This window comes from Oncorhynchus gorbuscha, unplaced genomic scaffold, assembly GCF_021184085.1.
Source record: "Oncorhynchus gorbuscha isolate QuinsamMale2020 ecotype Even-year unplaced genomic scaffold, OgorEven_v1.0 Un_scaffold_360, whole genome shotgun sequence".
Classification (NCBI taxonomy): Eukaryota; Metazoa; Chordata; class Actinopteri; order Salmoniformes; family Salmonidae; genus Oncorhynchus; species Oncorhynchus gorbuscha.
This window is the reverse complement of record NW_025745215.1, coordinates 566,239-583,175: the sequence shown is the minus strand read 5'-3', so window position 1 is coordinate 583,175 and position 16,937 is coordinate 566,239. Positions and strand designations below refer to the sequence as shown.

Sequence of the window (16,937 nt, the reverse complement as noted above, 5' to 3'; positions counted from 1 at the left end):
AGCAGTCCCTAAGAGGCAGGGGTTGATGGTGTTTATTGTTTACAGAAGTCCCTAAGAGGCAGGGGTTGATAGTGATTGTTACTGGTGTTTATTGTTTACAGCAGTCCCTAAGAGGCAAGGGTTGATGGTGTTTATTGTTTACAGCAGTCCCTAAGAGGCAGGGGTTGATAGTGATTGTTACTGGTGTTTATTGTTTACAGCAGTCCCTAAGAGGCAGGCGTTGATGGTGTTTATTGTTTACAGCAGTCCCTAAGAGGCAGGGGTTGATGGTGTTTATTGTTTACAGCAGTCCCTAAGAGGCAGGGGTTGATGGTGTTTATTGTTTACAGCAGTCCCTAAGAGGCAGGGGTTGATAGTGATTGTTACTGGTGTTTATTGTTTACAGCAGTCCCTAAGAGGCAGGCGTTGATGGTGTTTATTGTTTACAGCAGTCCCTAAGAGGCAGGGGTTGATGGTGTTTATTGTTTACAGCAGTCCCTAAGAGGCAGGGGTTGATGGTGTTTATTGTTTACAGCAGTCCCTAAGAGGCAGGGGTTGATAGTGATTGTTACTGGTGTTTATTGTTTACAGCAGTCCCTAAGAGGCAGGGGTTGATGGTGTTTATTGTTTACAGCAGTCCCTAAGAGGCAGGGGTTGATGGTGTTTATTGTTTACAGCAGTCCCTAAGAGGCAGGGGTTGATGGTGTTTATTGTTTACAGCAGTCCCTAAGAGGCAGGGGTTGATAGTGATTGTTACTGGTGTTTATTGTTTACAGCAGTCCCTAAGAGGCAGGGGTTGATGGTGTTTATTGTTTACAGCAGTCCCTAAGAGGCAGGGGTTGATAGTGATTGTTACTGGTGTTTATTGTTTACAGCAGTCCCTAAGAGGCAGGGGTTGATGGTGTTTATTGTTTACAGCAGTCCCTAAGAGGCAGGCGTTGATGGTGTTTATTGTTACAGCAGTCCATAAGAGGCAGGGGTTGATAGTGATTGTTACTGGTGTTTATTGTTTACAGCAGTCCCTGGAGCGGCAGAAGACGGCGGAGAAGGAGAGGCTGTTTCTGGTTTATGCCAAACAGTGGTGGAGAGAGTTTCTAGAGATCAGACCTGCCAACCAATCCAAACTGGTCAAGATCTTTGCTCAGGTCCTCACATTGTTAATACTTGTGTATTAATATAATACTCATGTGTTAGTGTTTAATAATATTCAAAAACATTGTTTTGTGTGTGTTTTTTAGGATGAGAATGGTGTCAACCGGACAGTGTGTTAGCCGTGCTGGGTGTTAGCCGTGCTGGGTGTTAGCCGTGCTGGGTGTTAGCCGTGCTGGGTGTTAGCCGTGCTGGGTGTTAGCCGTGCCGTGCTGGGTGTTAGCCGTGCTGGGTGGTAGTCGTGCCGTGCTGGGTGTTAGCCGTGCTGGGTGTTAGCCGTGCTGGGTGTTAGCCGTGCTGGGTGGTAGCCTTGCCGTACTCTGGGTGTTAGCCATGCCGTGCTGGGTGTTAGCCGTGCCCTGCTGGGTGTTAGCCGTGCCCTGCTGGGTGTTAGCCGTGCCCTGCTGGGTGTTAGCCGTGCTGGGTGTTAGCCGTGCCGTGCTGGGTGTTAGCCGTGCCGTGCTGGGTGTTGGCCGTGCTGGGTGGTAGTCGTGCCGTGCTGGGTGTTAGCCGTGCTGGGTGTTAGCCGTGCCGTGCTGGGTGTTAGCCGTGCTGGGTGGTAGTCGTGCCGTGCTGGGTGTTAGCCGTGCTGGGTGTTAGCCGTGCTGGGTGTTAGCCGTGCTGGGTGTTAGCCGTGCTGGGTGTTAGCCGTGCTGGGTGGTAGCCTTGCCGTACTCTGGGTGTTAGCCGTGCCGTGCTGGGTGTTAGCTGTGCCGTGCTGGGTGTTAGCCGTGCCGTGCTGGGTGTTAGCCGTGCTGGGTGTTAGCCGTGCTGGGTGTTATCCGTGCCGTGCTGGGTGTTAGCCGTGCTGGGTGGTAGTCGTGCCGTGCTGGGTGTTAGCCGTGCTGGGTGTTAGCCGTGCTGGGTGTTAGCCGTGCTGGGTGGTAGCCTTGCCGTACTCTGGGTGTTAGCCGTGCCGTGCTGGGTGTTAGCCGTGCTGGGTGTTAGCCGTGCTGGGTGTTAGCCGTGCTGGGTGGTAGCCTTGCCGTACTCTGGGTGTTAGCCGTGCCGTGCTGGGTGTTAGCCGTGCCCTGCTGGGTGTTAGCCGTGCCCTGCTGGGTGTTAGCCGTGCCCTGCTGGGTGTTAGCCGTGCCGTGCTGGGTGTTAGCCGTGCCGTGCTGGGTGTTAGCCGTGCCGTGCTGGGTGTTAGCCGTGCTGGATGTTAGCCGTGCCGTGCTGGGTGTTAGCCGTGCCGTGCTGGGTGTTAGCCGTGCCGTGCTGGGTGTTAGCCGTGCTGGATGTTAGCCGTGCCGTGCTGGGTGTTAGCCGTGCTGGGTGGTAGCCGTGCCGGGTGGTAGCCGTGCCGTGCTGGGTGTTAGCCGTGCCGTGCTGGGTGTTAGCCGTGCCGTGCTGGGTGTTAGCCGTGCCGTGCTGGGTGGTAGCCGTGCCGTGCTGGGTGGTAGCCTAGCTGGGTGTTAGCCGTGCTGGGTGTTAGCCGTGCCGTGCTGGGTGTTAGCCGTGCTGGGTGTTAGCCGTGCCGGGTGGTAGCCGTGCCGGGTGGTAGCCGTGCCGTGCTGGGTGTTAGCCGTGCCGTGCTGGGTGTTAGCCGTGCCGTGCTGGGTGGTAGCCGTGCCGTGCTGGGTGGTAGCCTAGCTGGGTGTTAGCCGTGCTGGGTGTTAGCCGTGCCGTGCCGGGTGGTAGCCGTGCCGTGCTGGGTGTTAGCCGTGCCGTGCTGGGTGTTAGCCGTGCCGTGCTGGGTGTTAGCCGTGCCGTGCTGGGTGGTAGCCGTGCCGTGCTGGGTGGTAGCCTAGCTGGGTGTTAGCCGTGCCGTGCTGGGTGTTAGCCGTGCTGGGTGTTAGCCGTGCTGGGTGGTAGCCGTGCCGTGCTGGGTGTTAGCCGTGCCGGGTGGTAGCCGTGCTGGGTGGTAGCCGTGCCGTGCTGGGTGTTAGCCGTGCCGTGCTGGGTGGTAGCCGTGCCGTGCTGGGTGGTAGCCTAGCTGGGTGTTAGCCGTGCTGGGTGGTAGCCGTGCTGGGTGTTAGCCGTGCTGGGTGGTAGCCGTGCCGTGCTGGGTGTTAGCCGTGCCGGGTGGTAGCCGTGCTGGGTGGTAGCCGTGCCGTGCTGGGTGTTAGCCGTGCCGTGCTGGGTGGTAGCCGTGCCGTGCTGGGTGGTAGCCTAGCTGGGTGTTAGCCGTGCTGGGTGTTAGCCGTGCTGGGTGGTAGCCGTGCCGTGCTGGGTGTTAGCCTAGCTGGGTGTTAGCCGTGCTAGGTGGTAGCCGTGCCGTGCTGGGTGTTAGCCATGCTGGGTGTTAGCCGTGCTGGGTGGTAGCCGTGCCGTGCTGGGTGTTAGCCTAGCTGGGTGTTAGCCGTGCTAGGTGTTATCCGGGCTGTATTTGAACTTTGCTGTGTTGCTTGCAGGATGAGAACGGCGTCAACAGGCCGGTGTGTTCCTACGTGCGTGTCCTGCGTGCTGGTCGTCTCCTGGAGAGTCCCCGTCAGGCGGCCCGCTTCGTTAGCCTGCTGGGCCTGGAGAAAGCCCCTGTGGTCGGGGGAGGAGGAGGGGGCAAACAGGAGCAGTGGTGCTCCCTTCTCGCCTTCCTCTGTAGAAACAAGGTGAGGACCGGCTCTGTTCTGAACCACACACACACAGCCGTAAGCATTTAGACAGCTGTAATGCTATGATGTCTTTAACCTCTGAACTCCTCTCTCTGTGTTCTAATCCTCAGTGGTGGAATTGTAAAATAATTGATTTCTGAAACGGTTAGACGGCCTGTTATGAGAAGATTTATTTATATCCTGATGGACGGTTCTGGGATTTCCCCAGTGCAGCAGAATGAATAAATGCCTCCCCTTTTCTATCCTCTCTCCTCTCCTCTTCTATCCCCTCTCCTCTCCTCTTCTATCCCCTCTCCTCTCCTCTTCTATCCCCTCCCCTCCCCTTTTCTATCCCCTCCCCTCCCCTTTTCTATCCCCTCCCCTCTTCTATCCCCTCCCCTCTTCTATCCTCTCTCCTCCCCTCTCCTCTCCTCTTCTATCCTCTCTCCTCTCCTCTTCTATCCCCTCCCCTTTTCTATCCCCTCCCCTCTTCTATCCCCTCCCCTCTTCTATCCTCTCTCCTCCCCTTTCCTCTCCTCTTCTATCCTCTCTCCTCTTCTATCCTCTCCCCTCCCCTCTCCTCTTCTATCCTCTCCCTCTCCTCTCCATCCTCTCTCCTCCCCTCTCCTCTTCTATCCTCTCTCCTCCTCTCCCTCTCCCCTCTCCTCTTCTATCCTCTCCCCTCTCCTCTTCTATCCTCTCCCCTCCCCTCTCCTCTTCTATCCTCTCCCCTTCTATCCTCTCCTCTCCGCTTCCTCTATCCTCTGAGACATGATGACCAGCCCTGTGGGTTAGAGTTAGGAACTGAGACATGATGACCAGCCCTGTGGGTTAGAGTTAGGAACTGAGACATGATGACCAGCCCTGTGGGTTAGAGTTAGGAACTGAGACCAGACTGAGACACGATGACCAGCCCTGTGGGTTAGAGTTAGGAACTGAGACATGATGACCAGCCCTGTGGGTTAGAGTTAGGAACTGAGACATGATGACCAGCCCTGTGGGTTAGAGTTAGGAACTGAGACATGATGACCAGCCCTGTGGGTTAGAGTTAGGAACTGAGACATGATGACCAGCCCTGTGGGTTAGAGTTAGGAACTGAGACATGATGACCAGCCCTGTGGGTTAGAGTTAGGAACTGAGACACGATGACCAGCCCTGTGGGTTAGAGTTAGGAACTGAGACCAGACTGAGACATGATGACCAGCTCTGTGGGTTAGAGTTAGGAAACTGAGACCAGACTGAGACATTTTTTTTGGTCTTTCCAGGGAGACTGTGACATCTCTCTGATCTGATTGGTTGTGCGTTTCCAGGGCGACTGTGAGGACCATGCCACCCTGCTGTGCAGTCTGCTGCTGGGGTTCGGTCTGGATGCCTACGTGTGTGTTGGCACTAAGCCCAAGAGCCTGGCACACACCTGGGTGATGACCAGGGGCACTGACAGCACCATCACCTTCTGGGAGAGCCTGACCGCACACAGGTGAGACTGAAGCCCGGTTCAGATACAACGGCCCCACCTGAGACGAGACACAACCAGACTGTTTCACCATGTTGTAGCTGACCTGAGACGAGACACAACCAGACTGTTTCACCATGTTGTAGCTGACCTGAGACGAGACACAACCAGACTGTTTCACCATGTTGTAGCTGACCTGAGACGAGACACAACCAGACTGTTTCACCATGTTGTAGCTGACCTGAGACGAGACACAACCAGACTGTTTCACCATGTTGTAGCTGACCTGAGACGAGACACAACCAGACTGTTTCACCATGTTGTAGCTGACCTGAGACGAGACACAACCAGACTGTTTCACCATGTTGTAGCTGACCTGAGACGAGACACAACCAGACTAGAGACGTCACTACAGACCCTGGATCAGCGGTCTGAGCCACTGTATCTCAGTACTCGAGGCGTCACTACAGACCCTGGATCAGTGGTCTGAGCCACTGTATCTCAGTACTCGAGGCGTCACTACAGACCTGGGTTTGGTCACAGGCTGTGTCACAACCGGCCTTGACCGGGAGTCCCATAAAACGGTGCACAATTAGCTCATCGCTCTCTAGCGACTCCATGTGGCGGGCCGGGCGCCTGCAGGCTGACCTCGATGGTCAGTTGAACAGTGTTTCCTCCGACACGGTGGTGCGGCTGGCTTCCGGGTTTAGCGGGCGGGTGTTAAGAAGTGCGGTTTGTCGGGTCATGTTTCAGAGGACACACGGCTGGACCTTCGTCTCCAGAGCCCGTAGGGGAGTCGATGACAAGATGGGAATTGGGGAGAAAAAAAATAAATACCAGACACAGTTCAGACCGTTTCCATGGTAATGCTGCCTCCTTACAATGACATGATTTCTTTGAAACAGAGTTGCCACTTGTTGTAGCAGCTAGGTGTTGTAGCAGCAAGGCAACAAGGTGTTGTAGCAGCTAGGTGTTGCAGCAGCAAGGCAACAAGGTGTTGTAGCCGCTAGGTGTTGTAGCAGCGAGGTGTTGCAGCAGCTAGGTGTTGCAGCAGCAAGGCAACAAGGTGATGTAGCCGCTAGGTGTTGTAGCAGCTAGGTGTTGCAGAAGCTAGGTGTTGCAGCAGCAAGGCAACAAGGTGTTGTAGCCGCTAGGTGTTGTAGCCGCTAGGTGTTGTAGCCGCTAGGTGTTGTAGCAGCTAGGTGTTGTAGCCGCTAGGTGTTGTAGCCTCTAGGTGTTGTAGCCTCTAGGTGTTGTAGCCTCTAGGTGTTGTAGCCCCTAGGTGTTGTAGCCGCTAGGTGTTGCAGCAGCTAGGTGTTGTAGCCGCTAGGTGTTGTAGCAGCTAGGTGTTGTAGCCACGAGGTGTTGTAGCCTCTAGGTGTTGCAGCAGCTAGGTGTTGCAGCAGCTAGGTGTTGCAGCAGCTAGGTGTTGTAGCAGCTAGGTGTTGTAGCAGCTAGGTGTTGTAGCAGCAAGGCAACAAGGTGTTGTAGCAGCTAGGTGTTGCAGCAGCAAGGCAACAAGGTGTTGTAGCCGCTAGGTGTTGTAGCAGCAAGGCAACAAGGTGTTGTAGCAGCTAGGTGTTGCAGCAGCTAGGTGTTGTAGCAGCAAGGCAACAAGGTGTTGTAGCCGCTAGGTGTTGTAGCAGCAAGGCAACAAGGTGTTGTAGCCGCTAGGTGTTGTAGCAGTGAGGTGTTGCAGCAGCTAGGTGTTGCAGTAGCTAGGTGTTGTAGCCGCTTGGTGTTGCAGCTACGTGTTGCAGCCGCGAGGTGTTGTAGCAGCTAGGTGTTGTAGCAGCTAGCTGTTGTAGCAGGTAGGTGTTGTAACCGCTAGGTGTTGTAGCCACTAGGTGTTGTAGCCTCTAGGTGTTGTAGCAGCAAGGTGTTGTAGCAGCTAGATGTTGTAGCAGCTAGGTGTTGCAGCCGTGAGGTGTTGTAGCCTCTAGGTGTTGTAGCCTCTAGGTGTTGTAGCAGCAAGGTGTTGTAGCAGCTAGATGTTGTAGCCTCTAGGTGTTGCAGCAGCTAGATGTTGTAGCCTCTAGGTGTTGCAGCCGCGAGGTGTTGTAGCAGCTAGGTGTTGTAGCCGCTAGGTGTTGTAGCCGCTAGGTGTTGTAGCCGCTAGGAGTTGTAGCAGCTAGGTGTTGTAGCAGCTAGGTGTTGCAGCAGCTAGGTGTTGTAGCAGCAAGGCAACAAGGTGTTGTAGCAGCTAGGTGTTGCAGCAGCAAGGCAACAAAGTGTTGTAGCCGCTAGGTGTTGTAGCCGCTAGGAGTTGTAGCAGCTAGGTGTTGTAGCAGCTAGGTGTTGCAGCAGCTAGGTGTTGTAGCAGCAAGGCAACAAGGTGTTGTAGCAGCTAGGTGTTGCAGCAGCAAGGCAACAAGGTGTTGTAGCCGCTAGGTGTTGTAGCAGTGAGGTGTTGCAGTAGCTAGGTGTTGTAGCCGCTTGGTGTTGCAGCTAGGTGTTGCAGCCGCGAGGTGTTGTAGCAGCTAGGTGTTGTAGCAGCTAGCTGTTGTAGCAGGTAGGTGTTGTAGCCTCTAGGTGTTGTAGCCACTAGGTGTTGTAGCCACTAGGTGTTGTAGCCTCTAGGTGTTGTAGCAGCAAGGTGTTGTAGCAGCTAGATGTTGTAGCCTCTAGGTGTTGCAGCCGTGAGGTGTTGTAGCCTCTAGGTGTTGTAGCCTCTAGGTGTTGTAGCCTCTAGGTGTTGCAGCCGTGAGGTGTTGTAGCCTCTAGGTGTTGTAGCCTCTAGGTGTTGTAGCAGCTAGGTGTTGTAGCAGCTAGGTGTTGTAGCAGCAAGGTGTTGTAGCAGCTAGGTGTTGTAGCCGCTAGGTGTTGTAGCAGCTAGGTGTTGTAGCAGCTAGGTGTTGTAGCCGCTAGGTGTTGTAGCATACAAGTTTCATGAAATACATTCACCAGGAAAGTTACACAGTTTGAGACTCGTCAGAGAAATATCAACAAGCTAGGCTAGCTATTACTGCAGCAAAACAGCTAGCTATTACTGCAGCAAAACAACTAGCTGTCTGCTTGGCTAACTAGTTAGCTGCTTGTCTGAACACAGAAAGTCAGCGCACTGTTCTCTGATTTGTCTAAAGCGAGTTGCAAGGTTTTTGCTAAGTTTTGACATGTTGAATTTTGGAAGCTCCAGCTAGCCAACGTGAGATGTTCCTAAAACTGTTTCAGATCAAACAAACTGTGTTCTTCAACTGCATAAAACACATCAGAGGTGTTTTAAATGTGAACTGGGCTTAACAACACCTGCAACAATGAAGTCCTCTGTCTCTCTGGCGGAGTTTCTGATAGACATTTAAATTACATTTAAGTCATTTAGCAGACGCTCTTATCCAGAGCGACTTACAAATTGGTGCATTCACCTTATGACATCCAGTGGAACAGCCACTTTACAATAGTGCATCTAAATATTTTAAGGGGGGGTGAGAAGGATTACTTTATCCTATCCTAGGTATTCCTTAAAGAGGTGGGGTTTCAGGTGTCTCCGGAAGGTGGTGATTGACTCCGCTGTCCTGGCGTCGTGAGGGAGTTTGTTCCACCATTGGGGGGCCAGAGCAGCGAACAGTTTTGACTGGGCTGAGCGGGAACTGTACTTCCTCAGTGGTAGGGAAGCGAGCAGGCCAGAGGTGGATGAACGCAGTGCCCTTATTTGGGTGTAGGGCCTGATCAGAGCCTGGAGGTACTGAGGTGCCGTTCCCCTCACAGCTCCGTAGGCAAGCACCATGGTCTTGTAGCGGATGCGAGCTTCAACTGTAAGCCAGTGGAGAGAGCGGAGGAGCGGGGTGACGTGAGAGAACTTGGGAAGGTTGAACACTAGACGGGCTGCGGCGTTCTGGATGAGTTGTAGGGGTTTAATGGCACAGGCAGGGAGCCCAGCCAACAGCGAGTTGCAGTAATCCAGACGGGAGATGACAAGTGCCTGGATTAGGACCTGCGCCGCTTCCTGTGTGAGGCAGGGTCGTACTCTGCGGATGTTGTAGAGCATGAACCTACAGGAACGGGCCACCGCCTTGATGTTAGTTGAGAACGACAGGGTGTTGTCCAGGATCACGCCAAGGTTCTTAGCGCTCTGGGAGGAGGACACAATGGAGTTGTCAACCGTGATGGCGAGATCATGGAACGGGCAGTCCTTCCCCGGGAGGAAGAGCAGCTCCGTCTTGCCGAAGTTCAGCTTGAGGTGGTGATCCGTCATCCACACTGATATGTCTGCCAGACATGCAGAGATGCGATTCGCCACCTGGTCATCAGAAGGGGGAAAGGAGAAGATTAATTGTGTGTCGTCTGCATAGCAATGATAGGAGAGACCATGTGAGGTTATGACAGAGCCAAGTGACTTGGTGTATAGCGAGAATAGGAGAGGGCCTAGAACAGAGCCCTGGGGGACACCAGTGGTGAGAGCGCGTGGTGAGGAGACAGATTCTCGCCACGCCACCTGGTAGGAGCGACCTGTCAGGTAGGACGCAATCCAAGCGTGGGCCGCGCCGGAGATGCCCAACTCGGAGAGGGTGGAGAGGAGGATCTGATGGTTCACAGTATCGAAGGCAGCCGATAGGTCTAGAAGGATGAGAGCAGAGGAGAGAGAGTTAGCTTTAGCGGTGCGGAGCGCCTCCGTGATACAGAGAAGAGCAGTCTCAGTTGAATGACTAGTCTTGAAACCTGACTGATTTGGATCAAGAAGGTTATTCTGAGAGAGATAGCGGGAGAGCTGACCAAGGACGGCACGTTCAAGAGTTTTGGAGAGAAAAGAAAGAAGGGATACTGGTCTGTAGTTGTTGACATCGGAGGGATCGAGTGTAGGTTTTTTCAGAAGGGGTGCAACTCTCGCTCTCTTGAAGACGGAAGGGACGTAGCCAGTGGTCAGGGATAAGTTGATGAGCGAGGTGAGGTAAGGGAGAAGGTCTCCGGAAATGGTCTGGAGAAGAGAGGAGGGGATAGGGTCGAGCGGGCAGGTTGTTGGGCGGCCGGCCGTCACAAGACGCGAGATTTCATCTAGAGAGAGGGGAGAAAGAGGTCAGAGCACAGGGTAGGGCAGTGTGAGCAGAACCAGCGGTGTCGTTTGACTTAGCAAACGAGGATCGGATGTCGTCGACCTTCTTTTCAAAATGGTTGACGAAGTCATCTGCAGAGAGGGAGGAGGGGGGGGAGGGGGAGGATTCAGGAGGGAGGAGAAGGTGGCAAAGAGCTTCCTAGGGTTAGAGGCAGATGCTTGGAATTTAGAGTGGTAGAAAGTGGCTTTAGCAGCAGAGACAGAGGAGGAAAATGTAGAGAGGAGGGAGTGAAAGGATGCCAGGTCCGCAGGGAGGCGAGTTTTCCTCCATTTCCGCTCGGCTGCCCGGAGCCCTGTTCTGTGAGCTCGCAATGAGTCGTCAAGCCACGGAGAGGGAGGGGAGGACCGAGACGATGAACTCTCCGAGGGGACCTGGAGGGCGATAAATGATAAGGATGTTAAGCTTGAAAGGGCTGGTAACTGTGACAGCATGAAATTCAAAGGAGGCGATAGACAGATGGGTAAGGGGAGAAAGAGAGAATGACCACTTGGGAGAGATGAGGATCCCGATGCCACCACCCCGCTGACCAGAAGCTCTCGGGGTGTGCGAGAACACGTGGGCGGACGAAGAGAGAGCAGTAGGAGTAGCAGTGTTATCTGTGGTGATCCATGTTTCTGTCAGTGCTAAGAAGTCAAGGGACTGTTGATAGGTCAACGGAGTCCCCTGCACCAGGGTGCAGCATGGTTATGAATAGAGCTGCGATGATCTCTAGTCTGTACGTCAGTAGCATGTCTGTTCTACACAATATATTTCTACCTATTCAATCATTTTATTTCAGGTACCTCCACCAGGCCATTGACCCAGACGCCCCTCCCCTGGCCCCCCAGCCCCGCCCCTCCTATCCCTACAGGACCATCGGCTGTGTGTTCAACCACAGGTCCTTCCTGGCCAGCTGCCAGCCTTCGGACGCCGTGGAACTCTGCTCGTTCGACTTCCACAACCAATCCCAGTGGAAGGCTATGAGTGAGGAGGCTGTTGGCTCAGTCTGCTCCCCGGGCAGCACCACCTCTCTGCCCCCTCTACCTCCTCTCTGTGGCCCCTCCCTGGAGCCCAGCGCTGCCTCCAACCAGCTGGAACTGGAGCTGAGGTACCTGGTGGTGGAACACAGGAAGGTGAGAGTACGAACAACGGCGTACAGGTTGGCTCAGTTTAACCTGTAACACTTGTCAGAGCCCATACCTGTCAGAGCCCATACCTGTCAGAGCCCATACCTGTCAGAGCCCACAGCTGTCAGAGCCCACACCTGTCAGAGCCCACACCTGTCAGAGCCCACACCTGTCAGAGCCCACACCTGTCAGAGCCCACACCTGTCAGAGCCCACACCTGTCAGAGCCCACACCTGTCAGAGCCCACACCTGTCAGAGCCCACACCTGTCAGAGCCCACACCTGTCAGAGCCCACACCTGTCAGTCATGTTGTGTCTCTACAGTACAGGATATTAACATGGTCTCTCTGTGTCTAGTCATGTTGTGTCTCTATAGTACAGGATATTAACATGGTCTCTGTGTGTCTAGTCATGTTGTGTCTCTATAGTACAGGATATTAACATGGTCTCTGTGTGTCTAGTCATGTTGTGTCTCTATAGTACAGGATATTAACATGGTCTCTGTGTGTCTAGTCATGTTGTGTCTCTATAGTACAGGATATTAACATGGTCTCTGTGTGTCTAGTCATGTTGTCTCTACAGTACAGGATATTAACATGGTCTCTGTGTGTCTAGTCATGTTGTGTCTCTACAGTACAGGATATTAACATGGTCTCTGTGTGTCTAGTCATGTTGTGTCTCTATAGTACAGGATATTAACATGGTCTCTGTGTGTCTAGTCATGTTGTGTCTCTATAGTACAGGATATTAACATGGTCTCTGTGTGTCTAGTCATGTTGTGTCTCTACAGTACAGGATATTAACATGGTCTCTGTGTGTCTAGTCATGTTGTGTCTCTACAGTACAGGATATTAACATGGTCTCTGTGTGTCTAGTCATGTTGTGTCTCTATAGTACAGGATATTAACATGGTCTCTGTGTGTCTAGTCATGTTGTGTCTCTATAGTACAGGATATTAACATGGTCTCTGTGTGTCTAGTCATGTGTCTCTATAGTACAGGATATTAACATGGTCTCTGTGTGTATATATTGGCTCATGGGTCTGTGTATCCACATACAGACCCACACATACAGTCAGAGCCGGCTCTAGCCTTTTGGGGGCCCTAAGGGGCATTTTGTCCCTCAAAAACCTGGAACCTGTATTATAGTAGATCTCTGTGTCTGTGTTATAGTAGATCTCTGTATTATAGTAGATCTCTGTATTATAGTAGATCTCTGTATTATAGTAGATCTCTGTGTCTGTATTATAGTAGATCTCTGTATTATAGTAGATCTCTGTATTATAGTAGATCTCTGTATTATAGTAGATCTCTGGGTCTGTATTATAGTAGATCTCTGTGTCTGTGTTATAGTAGAGCTCTGGGTCTGTATTATAGTAGATCTCTGTGTCTGTATTATAGTAGATCTCTGTCTGTATTATAGTAGATCTCTGTATTATAGTAGATCTCTGTGTCTGTATTATAGTAGATCTCTGGGTCTGTATTATAGTAGATCTCTGTATTATAGTAGATCTCGGTGTCTGTATTATAGTAGATCTGTGTCTGTATTATAGTAGATCTCTGTATTATAGTAGATCTCTGTGTCTGTATTATAGTAGATCTCGGTGTCTGTGTTATAGTAGATCTCTGTGTCTGTGTTATAGTAGATCTCTGTGTCTGTTATAGTAGAGCTCTGGGTCTGTATTATTGTAGATATCTGTGTCTGTGTTATAGTAGATCTGTCTGTATTATAGTAGATCTGTGTATTATAGTAGATCTCTGTGTCTGTATTATAGTAGATCTCTGTATTATAGTATATCTCTGTTTTATAGTAGATCTCTGTTTTATAGTAGATCTCTGTATTATAGTAGACCTCTGTGTCTGTATTATAGTAGATCTCTGTATTATAGTAGATCTCTGTCTGTATTATAGTAGATCTCTGTCTGTATTATAGTAGATCTCTGTGTCTGTATTATAGTAGATCTCTGTGTCTGTATTATAGTAGATCTGTCTGTATTATAGTAGATCTGTGTATTATAGTAGATCTCTGTGTCTGTATTATAGTAGATCTCTGTGTCTGTATTATAGTAGATCTCTGTATTATAGTAGATCTCTGTGTCTGTATTATAGTAGATCTGTGTCTGTATTATAGTAGATCTCTGTGTCTGTATTATAGTAGATCTCTGTGTCTGTATTATAGTAGATCTCTGTGTCTGTGTTATAGTAGATCTCTGTGTTATAGTAGATCTCTGTGTCTGTATTATAGTAGAGCTCTGTGTCTGTGTTCTAGTAGATCTCTGTATTATAGTAGATCTCTGTGTCTGTATTATAGTAGATATCTGTATTATAGTAGATCTCTGTGTCTGTATTATAGTAGATCTCTGTATTATAGTAGATGTCTGTATTATAGTAGATCTCTGTGTCTCCCTCCAGGACCTTGGCCTGGCCACAGTGTGGGATGACCACCTGTCCTACGTCCTGTCCTCCGCCCTGGCGGCGTACGAGCTGGAGCGCTGCACGGGGACTTCCTGTGGTAACGAGGAGTTTCAGGATGCTGTGCGGAGGGCGGTGCCGGACGGACACACCTTCAAAGGTTTCCCTATCCACTTCCTGCACCACAACGCACGGCGAGCCTTCGCTACCTGCCTCAGGTAACTATAGCAACGCACGGCAACACACGCGATCCTTCGCTACCTGCCTCAGGTAACTATAGCAACGCACCGCAACACACGTTGAGCCTTCGCTACTTGCCTCTGGTAACTATAGCAACGTACCGCAACACACGTCGAGCTTTCGCTACTTGCCTCTGGTAACTATAGCAACGTACCGCAACACACGTTGAGCCTTCGCTACTTGCCTCCGGTAACTATAGCAACGCACTGCAACACACGCGATCCTTCGCTACCTGCCTCAGGTAACTATAGCAACGCACCGCTACACACGTCGAGCCTTCGCTACCTGCCTCAGGTAATTATAGCAACGCACGGCAACACACGTGAGCCTTCGCTACCTGCCTCAGGTAACTATAGCAACGCACCGCTACACACGTCGAGCCTTTTCTACCTGCCTCAGGTAACTATAGCAACGCACCGCTACACACGTCGAGCCTTCGCTACTTGCCTCAGGTAACTATAGCAACACTGAATTTTTCCAGCTTTTAGACACCTCACAATTGTATAAGTTGATCAGGTAAATGAAGGACAGGAGAAGTGTGTGTTGTCATGGATACTGAAGTGATGTGTGACTGTTGATGTTTGGGCAGGTCTCCGTTCTGTGACGAGATAGTGTGTTGCCGTGGGGACCACGTGAGGCTGGCGGTGCGTGTCCGGGTGTTTGCGTACCCCGAGTCTGCCTGTGCCGTCTGGGTGATGTTCGCCTGCAAGTATCGTTCTGTACTCTGACCCCTGACCTCACGCCCTCACCGTTGGAGGAACATCAAGTTAACAGTGGGGTTAACTGGTCTAGTGGGTTAACTGGTCTAGGAACAGTGGGCTAACTGGTCTAGGAACAGTGGGTTGACTGGTCTAGGAACAGTGGGTTGACTGGTCTAGGAACAGTGGGTTGACTGGTCTAGGAACAGTGGGTTGACTGGTCTAGGAACAGTGGGTTAACTGGTCTAGGAACAGTGGGTTAACTGGTCTAGGAACAGTGGGTTAACTGGTCTAGGAACAGTGGGTTAACTGGTCTAGGAACAGTGGGTTAACTGGTCTAGGAACAGTGGGTTAACTGGTCTAGGAACAGTGGGTCAACTGGTCTAGGAACAGTGGGTCGACTGGTCTAGGAACAGTGGGTCGACTGGTCTAGGAACAGTGGGTCGACTGGTCTAGGAACAGTGGGTTAACTGGTCTAGGAACAGTGGGTCAACTGGTCTAGGAACAGTGGGTTAACTGGTCTAGTGGGTTAACTGGTCTAGGAACAGTGGGTTAACTGGTCTAGTGGGTCAACTGGTCTAGGAACAGTGGGTTAACTGGTCTAGGAACAGTGGGTTAACTGGTCTAGGAACAGTGGGTCAACTGGTCTTGGAACAGTGGGTCAACTGGTCTTGGAACAGTGGGTTAACTGGTCTAGGAACAGTGGGTTAACTGGTCTAGGAACAGTGGGTTAACTGCCTGTTCAGGGGCAGAACCACAGATTTGACAGACTTACTGTAGGTACCGATACCAGATGTATTGCGATTCGATACTGTGATCTTATTGCTATTCCCAAACATGTAATGTCCTGATATGTAACTATTGATTCCCTCCTGTCACTACAATGTGTTGTCTTTCTACTGTCTTATTACAGACTTTGTTTACTCTATGAGAATGTATTTATAGCTACATATATCTTTTTCTAAATAAATTATTTACTTTTTTAAAAATTGAGTGAGTTTGAATTGTAATTTAACTAAATGTGATTGATCAGAACTTGTTTGTGTTATCTAGTCAAACAGGTTTAATTACTAGAGTTTAAACCCACCATGAAGGTATTAAACAGTAGATGTGTAATAACATTGTTCCTGTTATCTAGTCAAACAGGTTTAATTACTAGAGTTTAAACCCACCATGAAGGTATTAAACAGTAGATGTGTAATAACATTGTTCCACCACTAGATGGCGAGTGAAGACCAGCAGAGACGGTGAAGGTTGAACTGACTGAACTAAAGGCTCCATTCCTCCAGTAGTGATGCTGTTCAGTGTAATCACTGTCTAGAGAATACCGACCCTCTCGTCCTCCTCACATCCACATCTAGTGAACTGACTGAACTAAAGGCTCCATCCATACCTCCAGTAGTGATGCTGTTCAGTGTAATCACTGTCTAGAGAATACCGACCCTCTCGTCCTCCTCACATCCACATCTAATGAACTGACTGAACTAAAGGCTCCATCCATTCCTCCAGTAGTGATGCTGATCAGTGTAATCACTGTCTAGAGAATACCGACCCTCTCGTCCTCCTCACATCCACATCTAATGAACTGACTGAACTAAAGGCTCCATCCATTCCTCCAGTAGTGATGCTGTTCAGTGTAATCACTGTCTAGAGAATACCGACCCTCTCGTCCTCCTCACATCTGGTGAACTGACTGAACTAAAGGCTCCATCCATTCCTCCAGTAGTGATGCTGTTCAGTGTAATTAATCACTGTCTAGAGAATACCGACCCTCTCCTCCTCACATCCACATCTAGTGAACTGACAAACAAAATGATTCATAAAACACCAGTTAAACATTTTACAACTAAGTTGATGGTATTTGCAAAAAGCACTTTAGGATTCAAACCACAGATAATAAGTGAGAGATCTCCCAGACTTCCCAGTAGCTGGTGCTGTCCTTCCCAGTAGCTGGTGCTGTCCTTCCCAGTAGCTGGTGCTGTCCTTCCCAGTAGCTGGTGCTGTCCTTCCCAGTAGCTGGTGCTGTCCTACCCAGTAGCTGGTGCTGTCCTTCCCAGTAGCTGGTACTGTCCTTCCCAGTAGCTGGTGCTGTCCTTCCCAGTAGCTGGTGCTGTCCTTCCCAGTAGCTGGTGCTGTCCTTCCCAGTAGCTGGTGCTGTCCTTCCCAGTAGCTGGTGCTGTCCTTCCCAGTAGCTGGTGCTGTCCTTCCCAGTAGCTGGTGCTGTCCTTCCCAGTAGCTGGTGCTGTCCTTCCCAGTAGCTGGTGCTGTCCTTCCCAGTAGCTGGTGCTGTCCTTCCCAGTAGCTGGTGCTGTCCTTCCCAGTA

General features: G+C 51.0%; 1 protein-coding gene across 2 annotated transcripts in view; it reads left to right on the top strand.

Annotated features, from left to right (window-relative positions):
- Window positions 1-14,752, top strand: part of LOC124017980 (centrosomal protein of 76 kDa-like) — a 35,301-nt gene extending 20,549 nt beyond the window's left edge. Inside the window, exons 7-12 of one of the 2 annotated variants that reach the window (XM_046333229.1) lie at window positions 999-1,124; window positions 3,483-3,677; window positions 4,970-5,136; window positions 10,939-11,272; window positions 13,677-13,894; window positions 14,506-14,752. In XM_046333229.1, the coding sequence (XP_046189185.1) occupies window positions 999-1,124; window positions 3,483-3,677; window positions 4,970-5,136; window positions 10,939-11,272; window positions 13,677-13,894; window positions 14,506-14,644 (1,179 nt within the window). In that variant the 3' untranslated portion in view covers window positions 14,645-14,752. Of the gene's footprint in view, window positions 1-995; window positions 1,125-3,482; window positions 3,678-4,969; window positions 5,137-10,938; window positions 11,273-13,676; window positions 13,895-14,505 lie in introns of both variants that reach the window. The other variant, XM_046333228.1, reaches the window with a different exon arrangement.
- Window positions 14,753-16,937: the final 2,185 nt, after the last annotated feature.